Source organism: Dromiciops gliroides, chromosome 5, assembly GCF_019393635.1.
Source record: "Dromiciops gliroides isolate mDroGli1 chromosome 5, mDroGli1.pri, whole genome shotgun sequence".
Classification (NCBI taxonomy): Eukaryota; Metazoa; Chordata; class Mammalia; order Microbiotheria; family Microbiotheriidae; genus Dromiciops; species Dromiciops gliroides.
The window spans coordinates 44,456,761-44,475,068 of record NC_057865.1 but is presented as its reverse complement, the minus strand read 5'-3'; the positions used below and the strand labels follow the sequence as shown (position 1 = coordinate 44,475,068).

General features: G+C 38.1%; 1 protein-coding gene across 1 annotated transcript in view; it reads left to right on the top strand.

The window, feature by feature from the left end:
- The window catches only part of ULK4 (unc-51 like kinase 4), a 669,562-nt gene that overhangs the window by 174,216 nt on the left and 477,038 nt on the right, over positions 1-18,308 (top strand). The window contains exon 21 of the mRNA XM_043966928.1: positions 1,765-1,947. Coding sequence (XP_043822863.1) covers positions 1,765-1,947 — 183 coding nt within the window. The remainder of the gene's footprint in view (positions 1-1,764; positions 1,948-18,308) is intronic.

The following is an 18,308-nucleotide window of genomic DNA, read 5'->3' as shown; positions in this document are numbered from 1 at the left end:
GTGAAATTTGCTGCATGGATTGACACTTCCTTTTACTTAAACACTTAAATGACATTGTAGAGTTCTGAATTGGCTTAATTTCAATATTGTTGTGTCTCAGGGAATAGGGAAGCCTGAGGAGAAGGAGAAAGATGGGGGAACAGTTGGTCAGTGGAGAAGTCAGAGCATACACAGCATTCATCAGTGAAATTTGCCATGTTATATGGGCATGGTTGGTGGTGCCCTAAAACAATTACAATGGTAACATCAAAGATCACTGATCACAGATAAACATAAAAGTTTTAAATATTGTGAGAATCACCAAAATGTGACACAGAGATATGAGATGAGCACATGCTGTTGGGAAAAATGGTGCTGATAGACCTCCTTGATGCGGTTGCCACAAACCTTCAATTTGTTAAAAAAAAAAAATTGCAATATCCACAAAATGTAATGAGGTAAAATGCCATAAAACAAGGTATACCTGAATATAAAAAGCAAGACAGTCTTCTCTCAAGGAGCTCACATTCTAATGGAAAAGACTAGGTAGAAGGGTGCCACGGTCCTCAGGGTGTAGTGGGTGGCAAAGCCAAGGGTAAGGCCTCTTCTTTGGTGTTATTTCCTTGGACAGAACCATCATCCATTTCTGATGCCAAGTCAGTTGACAGAGCCAGGGTCTTTGGTGGCTAGTCCTCACTTTTCTGAGTCTTCATCAGTAGCTGTGACTGCTGAGGAGGTGGGAGCCATCGCCCCTGCTGAGGGGCTATCTGTGCAGCATCTCCACAAAGGTTGATTTCCCTGGTGATGGCTGCTGAGGGTGGGCAGATCGGGGAGGGACACTGCTGGGCTCTTGGGCTCAGGGTTCTGGGCTGGCCCCATCCAGTCTGGAGAGGTGGCTGTGGTGGTCTGACTTGCCTGCTTCTTCCTGTCTTGTGCTCCCAGTGCCTTGATGTTTCACCTAGGTTGTCTTGTCCATCTTGTGGGTGGCTATTGGTTGGCCCGTTCAGCTCAGAATTGTTCCACTTGAACTGCAGTCTGACAGCTCTGTTCTCTGAATTCTTCCCAGCCCATTCCTTAATCAGTCTCTCTTTTCTAGGTTGTGTACTCTTTATTTGGAGAAATTTCTTTCAGCAGCTTCCCCCTGCTTTCAGATTCTATCTAACTGCCTCATTGCTGGTAGCTAATGTGCACATTTTCTGGGGGTTGGGGTCTGGCTGTAACAGTTACTCCAATCTGAAACAAATCATTATTTTGAGACTTGTTTCTCTAGAAAAGCTTCCTATTTCCCCCTCCTTCCCCTACCCATCTTATTGTCAGATTCATCTCAATCAGAATATTAGCATTTCTAATATCCACTTTTACATTTAAATAACTTTTGATTATAAATTGAGATTGCAGTTTAAATTGCGGGAGGAATATTCCACATGTTTATTATAATAAATGCTTTAATAAAACTATAAATAATTCACTCAAAGTTTAGATTTCTCACAGTACAGAAGGTTTGCGAATTAGCTATTTGTCTTAATACAAGGTTGAAATGGTAGCTAACATATTTAGCTAATAAATCAAAGAAAATTGAATGCAAAGTCTATATTTTTTAATTTGAGAGTCGAGTTATTGCTTCATATAAAATTCATTAATTTCTTCCATCTTCCCTTTATAATAAAGGGAAGAGAAGAGGAATAAAATATGGCAACACTTGCTGCTTCCCCAAGATAAATTTCACTTGGGGAATATGGTAATACAAACAGATTGTCTAATAAAGCTGCTTTTCTGTCTGCCTAGGCTCTATGCAGAATCACACGCCATTCCCCTAACGCTTTCCAGAATGTGATTGAAAAGGTGGGCTTGACTTCAGTCATCAACTCCTTGGCATCTGCCATCTGCAAAGTGCAGCAGTACATGTTGACCTTGTTCACTGCTATGTTGTCGTGTGGAATTCACCTCCAGAGACTCATTCAAGAAAAGGTTGGATTTTTCACTTGCTCTGCCTTGCAAATCGGGTTTGGGTTCCCCCTTCCATTCTTTCTTTCTCCTCATGACTTTTACTTTTACCAGGTCCTAAGAGGTCAACACTTTCCCAACATTCAACCTAAATTTTGGCCTCTCTGTAGCTCCCACCACTTATTGCTGGATGTGACCTCTGAGGACAAAGAGAATAAGCCTAATTCCATTCTTCTTCATGATAACCTTCAAGATAACTGAAGACAACTACTGTGTTTCTCCTCAACTTTCTCTTCTCTTAATTAAACTTCCCCAGTTCATTCAAATGATCTTGTGGAATGACCTCAAGACCATCCTGGCTGGCCTCCTCCGGAGTGTTCTCCAGCTTATCAAGTGTCCAGCCCAAACTATGGTACCAGGAACTGAAAACAGTCTTAGAGCCCTGCTCATCTTCCCTGTGAAGCTCATGCTATTCTACTCTCCTAAAAAAGGCAAGGCAAATTAATGTCAGCAAAATAATTTAAATCCTTTGAATTTTAGAAAGCATAAAAATTTAAAGACAGAAGAGATCTGAGTCCTGCTGATCTTCTAGTTTGAAATATATTTATTAAATGAAACTCTTTTTCTTCCATGTGCCCATTTTGGGAAGGAAATTTTTTAACAGTAGCAATATTGTCCCTAGTGTTCCTGTTCTCTGTCCTCTGCTTTCCTTCTGGTATCCATATTGCCTATGACTGATGTTGCTGGCTATTCAGATAGTTGTTGTTGTTTAGTTAGTTTGGGTTGGGTTTTTTTGTTTTGTTTTTGGTTTTTTCGAGCCAAGGTTAAGTGACTTGCCCAGGGTCACACAGCAAGTAAGTGTCTGAGGCCCACTTTCAGCACAGACCAGGATCTGGTCCATTTACAATTTTATATTTTCCAAGAGGAAAAAGAGTGAAATTAACATATAAATTTGCGCATTCTTTATTATTGGTAAGTAAACCCACATTTTTTTGGGGGGGGGCAGGGCACTGTAGGTTAAGTGACTTGCCCAGAGTCACACAGCTAGTAAGTGTCAAGTGTCTGAGGTTGGATTTGAACTCAGGTCCTCCTGAATTCTGGGCTGGTACTTTATCCACTGTGCCATCTAGCTGCCCTCACATATGTTTTTAGAGAAATAAAATGTACAAATCATCATGCAAAACAATTAGCTTGTCTTTTTTATTTATAGTAATGATAATATTTTCAAGTGTCGTCTGTCTTAGCGTTGTCGTGGTTGGTGGCTTTTCTTTGGTGATGGTTGGCAGTACTAGATTGATGATAATGAACAGCTTTGCCTTTCAGTCCTGTAGTGCATCTGGGATCTCTTTAATGGATACCCATCTCTGCCTTCTCACCTGATGCAGTTTTGGTCTGTGGTCTCCCATCAGTTCCTCTCTGAGTCACTTTCCTTTAGGCTGGACATTCTTTTTATTTTATTTTATTTTTTTAGGCTGGACATTCTTAACCTAAGGTTTTTGAACTTATTTTTTAAAAGAATACTTTGAAAACTCTATTTCAATACAATTTGTAATTCTATTGATTTGTGCATTTGTGGATATTTTTCTGGGAAGGAATTGCCCAAAGCTCCGTGCCACAGAGAAGGTGAGGGGCCCTTGCTTTAGGCCATTTGCCATGTCCCGTGCAGCAATTGGGCTCTTAGTCCTACCTGGTGACTCACTTCTGGGGGACTTCTTGGTGAGCCTGCCCTCTTACTTTTCTGATTGCACGCTTCCTGCTCCATCTCTCACACCAGACAAGTGTGCCATCGGCGTTCTTGGGGTTGTCTCAAGCTTGGGGTCTTGGCTGATTCTTATGTGTCCTTCGTTGATGCTGTGTGATGTGATCAGGATAATATTGGTGTTATCAATCCAAGTTTTGAAATGTTAGCAACTTGATCATGGACAGTTCCAGACAATTTAGAAATGCAATCCAGTCAGCTCTTTTCCTCCTATTCAATTCTGGGCCTAGCGTATTGTCTTTTTTTTGCCACAGATGATGTTCACTGACGGAGCAGCCCAGCTCCAATTCCTTCCAACTGCATAGCATAGTCTGGACACTAAATGACATATGATGAATTAACTTTTTAACAGAATAGGTCCTGCTTAATTAATTCTCATGCTTTAGCCCAGGTAACCTCAAACTCGTTACAGGAATGTAGCTAAGAAAGAGGGCTTAGTAGATTGGGCTAAATGTTGGGGACAGTTCTGGACGCAAAATAACTAGTCCAGGACTAGGACTGCTGAGTCTTAAAGCAGTCTACTGAAGTCGAGATGGTAGCAGACCAGTGACCTATTCCTTAGACCTGAACCAAGGTCGGAAAATTGCAGAGTTGGGGGGTGGTGCTCATTAATCATGTGTACTCTGGATCAGACCACTTTGGAAGCACTGAAAGCATGCAGGTAGGTCCCTAGACTGAGCTGTTCTTGAGAGCCTGGAATAACAACTCTAGTTGTAGTTCAGTTATTTTTCAGTTGTGTCCCACTCTTCATGATCCATATGTCGTTTTCTTGGGAAAGATATTGGAGTGCTTTATCATTTCCTCCTCCAGCTCATTTTACAGATGAGGAAACTGAAGCAAATATGGTTAAGTGACTTGCTCAGGGTCACATAGCTAGAAAGTGTCAGAGGCCAGATTTGAACTCAGGAAGGTGGATCTTCCTGATTCCATGCTCATCACCCTATTCATTGCACCACCTAGCTACCCATAACAACATCACCACCCCCAAAAGCAGCAACAGATTCAGCCCAGACCTTCTCTCTAGAAGTTCAATAGAACCCATCCATAACAAACATGAGGTCAAGACAAAGGCTGGGAGAATGAGCAAAGAAAAAAGGAATCCCACTATAAAAAAACGATTATGAAAACAGAGACATTCAACACACAAATCCAGAGGAAGGTAATGACTCCACAACTTTTGTAAGTAGAATCTCAAAGAAAAACACAGCTTGTGCACAAGTTCAACTAGAGCTCCTGGAAGACATGAAGCAAGAATTTAAAGGAAAAACAGCTTAAATGTTTTTATAAATGAAATGAGGATGCTAGAGAAAAACATTGGAAAAGAAAGAACAATGGAAAAGGGGACTGCAAAGAGAATTAACAACTTTGTACAGGAAGCTCAAAGCCTTGTTCAATCAACAAACTCCTTGAAATTTAGAATGGATCAAATAGAAGCTAATGAATTCAGGAGACAAGAAGACATATTTCAAAAAAACTTTTTAAAAAATTGAATTGGGGGCAGCTAGGTGGCACAGTGGATAAAGCACTGGCCTTGGAATCAGGAGGACCTGATTTCAAATCCCATCTCAGTCACTTGACACTTACTAGCTGTGTGACCTTTGGTAAGTCACTTAACCCTCATTGCCCCACAAAAACAAAACAAAACAAAACAAAAAATAAAAACTTGAATTATCATAGAGTAGTGGCATCTCAAAGCCAGCAGGTAGCCTAGTGACAGACTAGCACCAGGAGCTGTCCTCATGGAGAGTGGCAGATTTTCCCCTTCCCCAAACCAATCCCCATTGATTCATTCCCACCAGGTCCCAGATGTTGACCTCCCCATCTCTACCTCTGCTCTACCCCTTGGGCCCACTACTCTCTTTCCAGCAGCCATTGGGAGGAACAGTCTGCTCCACCTGTTCTCCAAGGTCCTTGGGATCTTGCTATCTGCCCTGATATTTTGCCTGCCAACTCTCACATCATTATTCCACAGTGCCTCACAAACACATAGGTATATGCCCTAAGGCAACTCTCTAAGAGGGTAAGTTGTAAAGAAGATGACAACCAGCATTGCTAGAGAGAGTTTCTTCACCTAGAAATTCCCTGTATTATTGAAATCATAAATTTAGTCCCTGTTCTTTATACAAGTATATCTTCTTTCTTGTGTTTTTCCCCTTTTGCTCTGATTCTTCTCTTACAACATGACTAATGTGGAAATATGTTTAACATGATTGTAATGTATAACCTATATCGGATTGCTTGTTTGCTTCAGGAGGTGGGGAGGGAAGGGAGGGTGGGAGAAAAAATTGGGACTCAAAATCTTGCAAAAGTGAATGTTGAAAACAATCTTTACATGTAATTGGAAAAAAATAAAGGTCTGGTAAAGAAAAAATATATATTGGATTATGATAATAATCCAAATGATGCATGTAACAATTGGAGTGATGCCACCTGCTGGAGAGTTACTGTAGGAAAGCTCTGCCATGAGGAGAAGGCGTCTGAGGGCAAGCCATGTGGCTTGGGAAGTCAGTTCCTTGGCATCAGGAAGTGACGTTTGATGTTTCCGGTTGAAACAAGACGCTTCTGGGAGGAAGAAGGAAGCATTGGGTCCTTTTTGTTCCTGACCTCGCATTGGAAGGTCGGATGATGGGGTCTCTTAGAAATAGTTAGATGTTTACCTTTCTCTCTGATCATTAGATCCTAATGCTCTTTAATAAATGCTTAAAAGTCTAAACTCTTGCTAAAGCTTCTAATTTATTGGTGATCACTCATTAGATTTTTAGACAGTATAGCTAGATAGCAACTTTACACTTAGTACAATTTAAGTTTACTTAAACTATGATTACCTTCTATAGGTAATCCTCATAAGAAAATTTATTTCGAAGTAGCTAATTTTTACTTTTAAGTGAAGAATTTTTTTTATAGTTAATATATAATACCCTGGTTTTACCAGTGTTTTCAGATGGAAACAGATCTATTGAAAACAACGTATGCCCAAAGTACCATGGCTTAGAGTTGTATTAAATGCATGGTCACAACCCCATTATTACTTCCTTTATAAATCTAAGCTCTTTTAACTCTTCTGCCATAATATACAATAGCTTTATAGGACCTTTGAAATCTCTAGCAAATTTATGTTTTTCTCTCTTTGTCTTACTCTTATCTTTTTAAGGTCAGAGGACCACAGTAAGTTATTTTTAGAGATTATCACAGGTTATAACTCCTAAAGCAGAAGCTTGATCCAAGAGTTAGGCCAGAATGCAACTTTGATCATTGAAACTAAAGGTTTTGGTGAGAATTAGACACATCAACAAACACACAGAATTGTGTGAATGAGAACAAAATAATAGTATTAAAAGAGATCCTTTTTTTCTAGTGATCATCTCTCTCATGATATCTTTCCCTTATTTAAAAAATATTGAACTAAAAGTTGATTTCTGGGGAAATTTTGAGCATCCCACCCCATGATCAAAATTAACAGTTTTGATGGAAAATACTTTTGTGGGCACATGGGTATGCTGCATACACATAGCTCTTTTTTTTTTTTTTACTTAATAGTATTTTATTTTATTTTTCCTGTTACACATAAAGATAGTTTTCAACATTCATTTTTTTTTTTTAGTGAGGCAGTTGGGGTTAAGTGACTTTCCCAAGGTCACACAGCTAATAAGTGTCAAGTGTCTGAGGCCGGATTTGAACTCAGGTACTCCTGACTCCAGGGCTGGTGCTCTATCCACTGCGCCACCTAGCTGCCCCCTCAACATTCATTTTTATAAGATTTTGAGTTCTAAATTTTTCTCCCTCCCTCCTTCCTCTCCCTAAGACAGCAAACAATCTGATATAGGTTATATATGTACAATCATGTTAAACATATTTCCATGTTAGTCATTTTGTGAAAGAAGAATCAGGACAAAAGAGAAAAACCACAAGAAAGAAAAAAAAAACCCAAAAAGTAAAAAATAGTATGCTTCAATCTGCATTCAGAATCCATCATTCTTTCTCAGGATGTGGATAGCATTTCCCATCATGAATCCTTTGGAATTGTCTTGGATCATTGTGTTGCTGAGAAGAGCGAAGTCTGTGATGGTTGATCATTGCACAGTGTTGCTGTTATCATATATAGTTCTTTTAAAGAGGAAAAGCATATATGTTAAAGGGATCATCTTTTTTTCCTTTTTGGGGTTCATTTCTCTTGTACACTTTCTTTAGCTTATTTTAAAATGTTGATCTTTGAGAACTTTCTGCATTGCACCCTTTCTCAGGATTGCCTACTGAAGGACTGGTAGGTAGATAGATTGTAAGATTCTCTCCACAGCTTCCAGGACTGCTAGCAATGGTTGGGGTGGGGACAGATGCATAAAACTCTTGGGTGGAAGTCAACAAATCATTTGCTGGCTTGGGTGTGGAACATGAAAGAGCCTAATAAGAGAGTCATTGGTTGGGATGAGCTATGCCTTTGTTTATGAAAGTAGTAGGTCCATCCTGGATGTGACTGAGAAACTGGGAGGCTTAGAGTTGCTGGAGAACTGGCGATGCATCTTCTTTCCTTGTTTTGTCATGGAGGTGTTCATCTCAGTTGGGGCTTCTGGTTTGGTTCCTAGTAGCTCCTTCTTCAATGACATTGAATATCTGATGAGCAGAACTAGACCTTCAGAGTCTGTCCAGTCCTGTATAACTTATTTTCAGGAGAGTATCTGGGGTTTCAGATCAGGTCAGGTAATCCAAAACCATTTTGGGGGGTCCAGATTCATGTCATTCAGAACATTGGGTGAAAGAAGAAAGCTAATGGAATCGACATGGAGCAAGTCCGTCGCACCCAAGCAGAGAACTAACATGACATTGAGTTAATGGAAAGAATCATCAGGTGTTGGGGTTAGTGAATTACCAACAGAATTGGAAGAGAGTATAAGAATAGCTGAAGTTGAACACTATCATATAATTTTTTAAAAAAAGGAAGTGTTTTCTAATAGCAGTATACTATTTTATAGTTGAGAGAGTAAGGAAGTGAAAATGATCTGCCTAATTGATGGGTTACACATATTCTAAGTGTGAATCAGGTCTCCATGTTGTTCCTCTGGGTCAGTATTCCCTTGCTGTAAGTTGTAATTTTTTTTGGAATAAAGCCTGGAAGAAGATTCTTTTTATGAGACCTTTTTTGACCCTTTCCTAATGTTCACAAAATGTTTCATCTTTGGGAGCTCCGTTCAAGTTAAAGCTCCTTATGCTTGGCCTGAGGCAAAAGAGAATTCTGAAGGAGAAAGTTTGAAGTTAATTGGACAACCTGTTATTGAGTAATAAGACTTAGAAAAATAGCTTTTCTCCCCCATTTTTTGTAACAGCTCCTTAATCAATCTTTCCCCCTCCCCCTGTATAGGATTTAGAAGATTTCTGGTCCAAGAAATTCAAACAATTAAATACCAATTCTCAACAAGAACTTTGGCCTTTGTGGTGTAACACAATTTACTTTACAGTGGAAAAAAGTATTCTGAGGGCAGAGGTCTATTACTTTTGTACAATCCTTGATAAAAAGTTGTTGATGCCATTGGCTCTTGTGGATTATTTGCAGGCATAGTCAGTTATCTCAAGCTTTTAATAATACTAGTTCACCAACATCATTATCTTGAATCACTAGGCTATGGAGACTCTTTTTGAGCTGTTGTTTTGGAAGGATTGATTGTCTCCAACGTCTGAAAATTTAATGTAGAGATCCGCAATGAGAATCCATCCATATTTCTTCTCTATGATCATTGGTTTGAGTTTCTGAACCATAACCCTAGACAGGATCAATCTAGGCACTCTTTTTTATTTTTTTTTTTGAGCAAACGAAAAGCTCTTATCAAAAATATTTAATATCAATTCAGTCATTCTGGAGAGCAATTTGGAACTATGTCCAAAGGGCTATAGAACTGTGCTATACCCTTTGATCCAGCAATATCACTGCTAGGTTTATATTGTAAAGAATTAATTGTAATTTGAGGTTTCTGTGCCCTCATCTTTGCCTAAAATTAGAAATGCTGTGGGTCCTGACCCTGGCGCACACCCATTTGCCCTGACCTCACTCTAGCATGCACCTGTGTGCCTGCATGGGCCTGGCCAAATTATAATAAGGGCAGCTCCGCCATGACTGGAAACCAGGTGAGGGCAGTCAGGTGACCTCCGGCATCTGGAAGCTGAACAGGGGTGGCAGTTGTAGAGCACCTTGTTACTTCTGTCAATCAGGGCTGCCGGCCAATAAGCTTGGGGCTGTGTGTCTGTCTGCCCTGTTTCCTGGGAGCCCAGGGGTTGCTGGTAAGGAGAAGGGTGGAGTTTCGCCATTCTGGCCTTGGAGCTGGAAAGAGCCAGGACGCAGCCCTGTGTTGTATTGAGCCCTGGGCAGTGGTGTGATTCAGGTTGTATTGTTTTCCTTCCCCCATTCCGTTTTTTTTTTTTCCTTTCCCTTAATTCTACTAATCTTACTTGTATTTTTAAGTTTGTCCTTGTTAATAAACCCTGTTCTGTTTTTGAATGAGGTTGTTAATCTCCTTCCTTGCCCCAGTATTGTGGCAAGCCACCTAACTAACACTCCCCAATTAAAATTTGGCCCCTACAATATCCCAAAGATATCCAAAAAAAGAGTAAAAGACCTATTTGTACAAAAATACTTGTAGCAGCTCATTTTATAGTGGCTAAGAATTGGAAGTTAAAGGAATGCCCATCAATTGGGGAATGGGTAAAAAACTGGTATGTGATAGTGATGGAATATTATTTTACCATAAGAACTGAAAAGTAGGATGATTTCAGAAAGGCCTGGAAAGATTTGTATGAACTGATATATAGCGATGTGAGCAGAACCAAGAGAATGTTGTGCACAGTGACAGCAATGTTTTTAGATGAAGAATTGTTAATGGCTTAACTATTCTCAGTAATACAATGATCTAAGACAATCCCAAAGGACTCATGATGAAGGATACTATCTATCTACCTCCAAAGAAAAAAAGAAAGAACTGATATTGACTGAACACAGACTGAAGCATGCTATTTTTCACTTTCTTTCATTTTTTTCTTTAATTCAAGTGTTCCTGTATTAAATGACTAATATGGTAATGTTTTACATAATTGCACATGTATAACCTATATTTGATTGTTTACCGCCTCAGGGAGGGGGGAGAGAAGGGAGGGAAGGAGGGATAACATTTCGAACTCAAAACTCTAAATAAAGTAGTATTTACTGAGAAAAACTATTTATGCTAATATGCTATCCTGGATTCAGGAGTACCTGAGTTCAAATCTGGCCTCAGACACTTTACACTTACTAGCTGTGTGACCCTGGGCAAGTTACTTAACCCCCATGGCCCCGCAAAAAAAAAAAAAAAATATATATATATATATAATATCATATCATACATATTTAATGCACAAATGAAAGTCAGTGGCATAGATAAAATGTTGTGGGATTTAAACACTAGTACAAAACCCAGCATTTACATGAAATAATTGAATAGATAAAATATACATTTGCTTATTGTGTACCTAAAGAAGAAAATTATAAAAACAAAATCATATTCTTTAGTTTTACATTCTAATTTTTAAACAGTAAGTCTGAATGAGATGCTTTACTTACAGATTGGACCAAGGTTCTTTAAGGAATATGTAATCCAAGTACATTTTTATATTCAATCAGGACATTTATTATTTTTCCTTTTAAATGTCTACAGGAACTATGTCAAAGTAGTTGTCCTCATGCATTTCTCATTGTTTTTCCTTGGGGCCATTATCAGTTGATGGCCAGACTGAGCTCATTGAATTTTAGCTGTGCCAGCAAGTCAGAAGCAGATCAATTCCACCTCTTGAGATTTGCAAGGGATCAATTTGGAGCTCTTTGCCTCATTAGTTTATATTTATTTAATATTTTTCTTGTAAAACATATCGACTAGAGGGATATTTTTATTAATTGGTCCCTTTCTGAAAATGAAATCCTTTTTTGTTGTAAAATGACTTGTGTTGGAAACTGATTATCTTTTGAACATATGTAAATGAGTAGTGTCTCTAATTTTTTGTAGCCATTCTCTTTACATTGGATGATAGGAACTAATAATTCAAAGAAGTGATAAAAATGCCTCCTATAATGCCAGTAAGAATTCAGTTCAGAACATCTTTCGGTCATAGAACCAACTGTCATACATAAACACTTTGGGGCACTGAACCCTGTGGAGTTTTGACTCCTTTGACCAGGATTAGAAATATAAGGGTCTTCTGCATTATCATCTCAGTATGGGCATAGATTAGATACACTAAAAATTGGCAAAAAAATAAAATAAAAAACCAAACCCAGTTCAAATCAAAACTGAACACATAGAGGATTGTAGATTCTAGTGCACTGAGGCTATGTATTGGCTCTTCTCTAAAACAGAGATTCTTGCCCTTTTCCATGTCCTTGAGCCCTTTTGACAGTATCTGTCTGGGGAAGCCCATCTTAGAATAATAGTTTTAAATGCAATAAACAAAACACATAGGATTGCAGAAGAAATCAATTACATTTATACAAATATATATATGTATATATATATATATTTTTTTAAAGTTCATGGACTTCAGGGTGAGAAAGAACCCTTTTACTAAAAATAATTTTGTTAATGTAGCCCTTGTACCAAGTCTTTGCTGATAGCATGTAACCTCTCTAGGTAGAGAGTTCAGAGACTCACAGGTGTGCAGTGTGCTGCAGATGTGTTAAGTGTACAACCCTGGGGGATAGTACTCTCAATATAGAAAGACCATATTGGTAGAAAATGAGACATATTTATTCTTTCCTTTGCTGCTGCCATTGTCCATCAGCTAATTGGAGTGTATATGTCAAAGTCACTATTCTTTTCTTCGTCTTCCCTCAGAATCGAATCAAAATAGATTCAATTTGAGGCCAAAGAAATTGGTCTGGGATCCCAAATTGGAGCTTAGAATGTGCTACTGCTTTCTTTATTCTGTGAAGACACTTTTCTCATCCTATCGTATGTTTATGTAGTCTTTCTATTTTTAACATAAAACACAGACCTGGGATTATAGGTTAGTAATGATTCTCATTTGCAAAGTGAATTACAAAACCTTAATCTCTCATTGGCTTTCATAGAGGTGTACACACAGGTTCACTTTTATTTACTTTGCACACATAAATATAATTTACATAGCAATTATAGGTTTAGTAGTTGGAGATGAGCTTTTTAAAAGCTCTGCATTTGGATATTTTACCCAGTGTTCAGTTTTTGTTAGACATTCTGTCTCAGATATCAGTGTGGCATATGTTTTAGTCATTGGATGATATAATTCTTGTTGGCAGAATCTTCAATTTAGATCATTTTTTCTCATTCAGATTGATATATACTCAGAATTATATACATTAAACTCTTGTCTTCTGCCCCTGCAGGACCATGCCAAGCAGATTTGCACATATTTTCTTGCTTTTAGTCTCATAAATCTTTTTTTAGTTCCTCCTAAGTCAGAGTGATTCCTTAAGTGGACATCTCTTGAATCTATTTGGGCAGCTCTAAAGTTAGCAATATTTAAATTTCTAGAAAGTGGTGATAGAAGGTTCATTCTTCCACACTACCTGTCATTCACCATCACAGGCTCATCCTGATTTTTCTGAAACCAGAATCAGAAATTGGAATAAAACTTTAGATCTCCTGCTTGACATTGTCATGATACAAGCGATAGACCACCAGGAAATCCTTAAACCTTTTAGTTGTTTTAAAGTCCTATCCAAATAAGGGAGTCAATGCAACTTTCAAATTCTTTCTGTGCATGACTTTTCCAGTCTGAGTTGCTCTTTGATTGGTTACCCTCTTTGACTTTGTCATATAAGATGATTAATCAGTGCAATAGCAAACAGGAACTTCTCGTTTGGTTTATTAGCTCTTTCCTGGTATGAAGCAGAAAGTCACTTATGGCCAACTCTGTGCACTTAGCTAATGTCTATGCCTACTTCTAGCAAGCTCATGGGTAGTTTTAATTTGTACAGAACATCTGTGGCTTAAAGGTTTTTATTTAGGCACTTTAAATGAAGATTTTATTATCTCTAAAGAGAATGACTCTCATTGCCATGCTTAACGCCACTGTGTATCATTTCAGTTAAAGTCTAAAGTTAAGGAATGAAACAATGGTAATGGATTTAACATAAATTGTTAACAAATTGGATTTGGGTTTTCTTTGTGAGTTATCTTTTAAATACATTTCAATTTCCCACAAAACAATTTCAGAGCACAGTGAGGAAATCAGCAAATGCAACCACTGTTAGGGTTTACATTGATTTTCAATCATTGTGACAGAAAACAATAAAGGGATGACTGAGTGTTGTAGCTTCTCTTAATGCCTGTAAGCAGAGTCTAATGATTTTTGCCCTTTTTTTTATTACTTTGCTAGTTGGGCATAATATAGAAACATTGCATTTATCAAAACTATAGGGAATTGGGTGTATTTATGGACATTATTTTAAAATGCCTTTTTAAAAATCTCAATAAATTAATGAGTATAGCTGCCTATATCCAAATATGTGGGACAAAATTACATTAGACTTAATTAGTAGTGTCAAAACAAGTGTTGGGGAAGAAAAAAGCCAGTGCACGGTACCTCGGAGAACTTGTGGAAGAATAAAGTGTTGGAGAAAGGTCATAGAATTTATAATTTGAGCATGTGTATCATGTTTCCTTAAACAAAATAGTCTCAGAAAAGGAAACATTTTGGAGAAGAGAACATGATTTAGATTTATTTAAATCCACCAATCAAGAAGTTACCTTAGGGTCTAAGTGGCATAAGCAGGGATTAAAGTTTGTCAACAGAGTTTCAGGCCTGGTGTTAGCTGATGAATGAAGATGAGTGTATTTTCCTTGCTCTGTCTTTCACTTTGTTTCCCTATAAAAAACAAGTAGATAATCCCTCAGAGGGTATTCATTTAATTTCTCAGAAAATATTTATAAGTACAGAATGTTAGGTATAAATTCTACATAACTTTTATTCACTTATTTTAGTATCATGCCTTGTTTTAGTGATTCCTTTTAGATGAACTCAACAAAAATCAACATACAAATTGTTTTAAAAGAACAGCCCCTAAAACAACCATATAATTCATAAAACAGTAGGGAGTCTATCTGCCTAGACATACACAGGAACTATATAAATATGACTATAAAATACTCTTTATGCAAATAAAAACAGGCCTAAATAATTGTAGAAATTTTAATCATTCATGGATAGGCTGAACCAGTATAATAAGAATGACAATACTACTCAATTTGATTTACTTATTTAGTACTATGCCAATTTAGAGTTATAAAATAGAATAACAAAAATCATATGTAGGAAGGGAAGAATCTCAAGTGAAGCAATGAATAAAAATGAGGAGAGAGAAACAGATCTCAAGCCATGCTACAAAGCAGTAATCATCAAAACATTTTGGTATTGCTTAAGAAATAAAGAGGTCAAAGGCAGCCAGGTGGCACAGTGGATAAAGCACTGGCCCTGGATTCAGGAGGAGCTGAGTTCAAATCCGGCCTCAGACACTTGACACTTACTAGCTATGTGACCCTGGGCAAGTCACTTAACCCTCATTGCCCTGAAAAAAAAAAAAGAAAGAGAGAGGTCGATCAATGGAAAAGATTAGGGATACAACATAAAGAAGCAAAGGAGCACTAGTAGCCTAGGTAGTCAGTCCATAAACATTTATTAAGCACTTCCTGTGTACCAGGAACTGCACTACATGCTAGGGATACAAAAAAAGAAAAAGACAGTCTTTACCTTCAAGGAGCTTACAATGTAATGGGGGAAGACCACACAAACAAAAGAAAGCTGGAAAGCAGGAGTTTGGGGAGCATGGTGGAGAATTGAAAGAAGTTCAAAATGAGTGCAGCTGGGAAGAAAATGAGGTAAACGTCTAGGAAATGTCTGTCTTGTCCCCTCTTCTGAAATAGAGGAGTCTATTGCTCTGCCCTCCAATCTGAGGTACAGAGAGTACTGATGAGGTATGAATAGCAAGTCAAATTGGATCTTGCAAGTTAAAGTTTCCTAATGATGAATTTGCTGAGGACATTGTGGAGAAGTCCAAGAAGTTCAAAACAGGTGCAAGCAAGAGGAAAATGAAGAGATATATGAACCCAGTGTTTGATAAACCCAGAGACCCCTAATAACTCATTATTTGACAAAAACTGATGTGAAAAACTGGAAAGCATTCTGGCAGAACTGGGTCTAGACTAACATCACTCACCATATGCCAAGCTAAACTCCAAATGGGCATTATTTGGACATAAAGGGTGACAGCACAAACAAATTAGAGGAGCAAGTAAGAAACTAGCTTTCAGATCTGTAGATAGGATAAAGGTTCTTGACCAAATAAAGGCTAGAGAGGATCTCAGGAGATGGAGAGGACAATTTTGATAATATATTATAAAAGTTTTGTTCAAACAAAAAAAATGCAGCAAAAATTAGAAGGGGAAAAACTTTGCATGAAGTTGCTCTGATAAAGGTCTAATTTCTAAGATACTTAAGGAACTGATTCAAATTTTTAATGAAGAGAGTAATTCCCCTATTGCTAAATGTTCAAAGGATAGGAACAGGAAGTTTTCAGAGGAGAAAATTCAGACTGTTAATAGCCATGTGAAAAAAAAATGCTTCAGATCACTAATAATTAAAGAAATGCAAATTGAAACAACTCTGGAGTTCTAGCTCCCACCCATTGGATTGGCAGAATTGACAAAAAGGGAAGATGACAAATGTGAGAGGGGCTGTGGGAAAATGGGTACATTAATACACTGTTGCTATCGCTATGAATTGCTCTAGCCATTCTGGAAGGCAATTCCCCAAAATGTATTAATCGTATATACCCTTTGACTAGTGATATCACTGGTAGGTCTAGACCCCACAGTGAGATCAGAGAAAAGGAAAAGAGCCAAACTTATCAAATTATCTGTAGCAGCTGTTTTTTAAGTGAGAGGATAACCATGATTTGGGGAACACAAAGAAATTATGATACATGAATGTAATGAAATGATCATGCCCTATGAAAGGAAGAAGGACATGATTGCAAAGAGGAAGACTTGAATGGAGCATTGCAGAATTAAGTTTCTGGAGTACAGTTTATATTACAACATCAACCCTAGAAACACAAACAGCTTAGAAAGCTTTTTAGAACTCTGCTCAATGGAATGATCCATCTTGATGTCAGAGGACTGACAAAGAATGCTACCCACCTCCTGATAGAGAAAGGGGATACACTAATGTGTAGATTGAGAAACACATTTTGAGACATGGGTAATATAAATTTTTTTTTGACTATGTTTATTTGGCAAAATAATTCTGCTTTTCTTAAGAGGATAGGGGCATGGGGAATTGGTGAGAAAATAGATTTTTGTTCATTTTTTAAAAGTAAAATTGAATTAAAAGAACAATTTTAGAAAAATAGGAATGTTTATAGGTTAATTGGAGAGCAGAACACATTCCTGATGATATATATGCCTGCCCTCACTGACTCATTGTTAATTTCTTTACTTGAAGGGATCCTGATCTGGGTGTCAGAACATCTGGATTTGAGTCTTAGCTCTGCCAATGCACTCTGTCACTTAGTCTTGGGATATGCTATTTTATTGGTAAGATTAGAGAGTTAAACGAGAAGTTCAGAAGGGCTCAGATCTCTTCTGTCTTTAAAATTTTATGCTTTCTATAATTCAGAGGATTTAAATTATTTTGCTGAAATTAATTTGTCTTGCCTTTTTTAGGAAAATAGAATAGCATGATCTTCACAGGGAAGAAGAAGATGAGCAGGGCTTTTTAATACTGTTTTCAGTTCTTGGTACCATGGTTTAGGCTGGACACTGATGAGCTAGAGAATGTTCTAGAGGAGGCCAACCAGGATGGTGAGGAGCCTTTAGTTAATTCAGTAAGATCTGTTGAATAAACTGGGGAAAGTTTAATTGATTGAAGATAAAGTTGAGGAGAAACTTTAGAAGAGGAATTAGGCTTATCCTGTTTGTCTTCAGAAGTCACACCCAGCAGTAATTGGTAGGAGTTGCAAAGAGGCTAAAATTTAGCTTGAATGTTGGGAAAAGCTTCCAAGAGTTAGAGCTGTCCATAAGAATACCCATCTCTGGAGATGACCATTCCCCCTCATTGGAATCTTCAAGCAGAGGCTCGATGACTATTTGTCTAGTATCTTGTGGTGGGGATTCCTTTTCTGGTACAACTTAGACTAAATGACTACTGTCTTCCAACTATAAATTCTGTAGTTGTTTGGAAATGAACAGTAAAAATAATTTCCTTCCCTCCCCTCCTCTCCCCTTCCCTCCCCTCCCCTCCCCTCTCCTTCCCTTCCCTTCTCATTCCTCTCCCTCCCTTCCTCCCTTCCTCCCTCCTTCCCTCCTTCCTTCCTTCCTTCCTTCCTTCCTTCCTTCCTTCCTTCCTTCCTTCCTTCCTTCCTTCCTTCCTTCCTTCCTTCCTTCCTTCCTTCCTTCCTTCCTTCCTTCCTTCCTTCCTTCCTTCCTTCCTTCCTTCCTTCCTTCCTTCCTTCCTTCCTTCCTTCCTTCCTTCCTTCCTTCCTTCCTTCCTTCCTTCTTCTGAAATCTCTAGCTGTCAGGATGAGGTATACTCATTTGTTATGGAGGACCAGGCTAGGGTGGCACACCAGATAGAATGT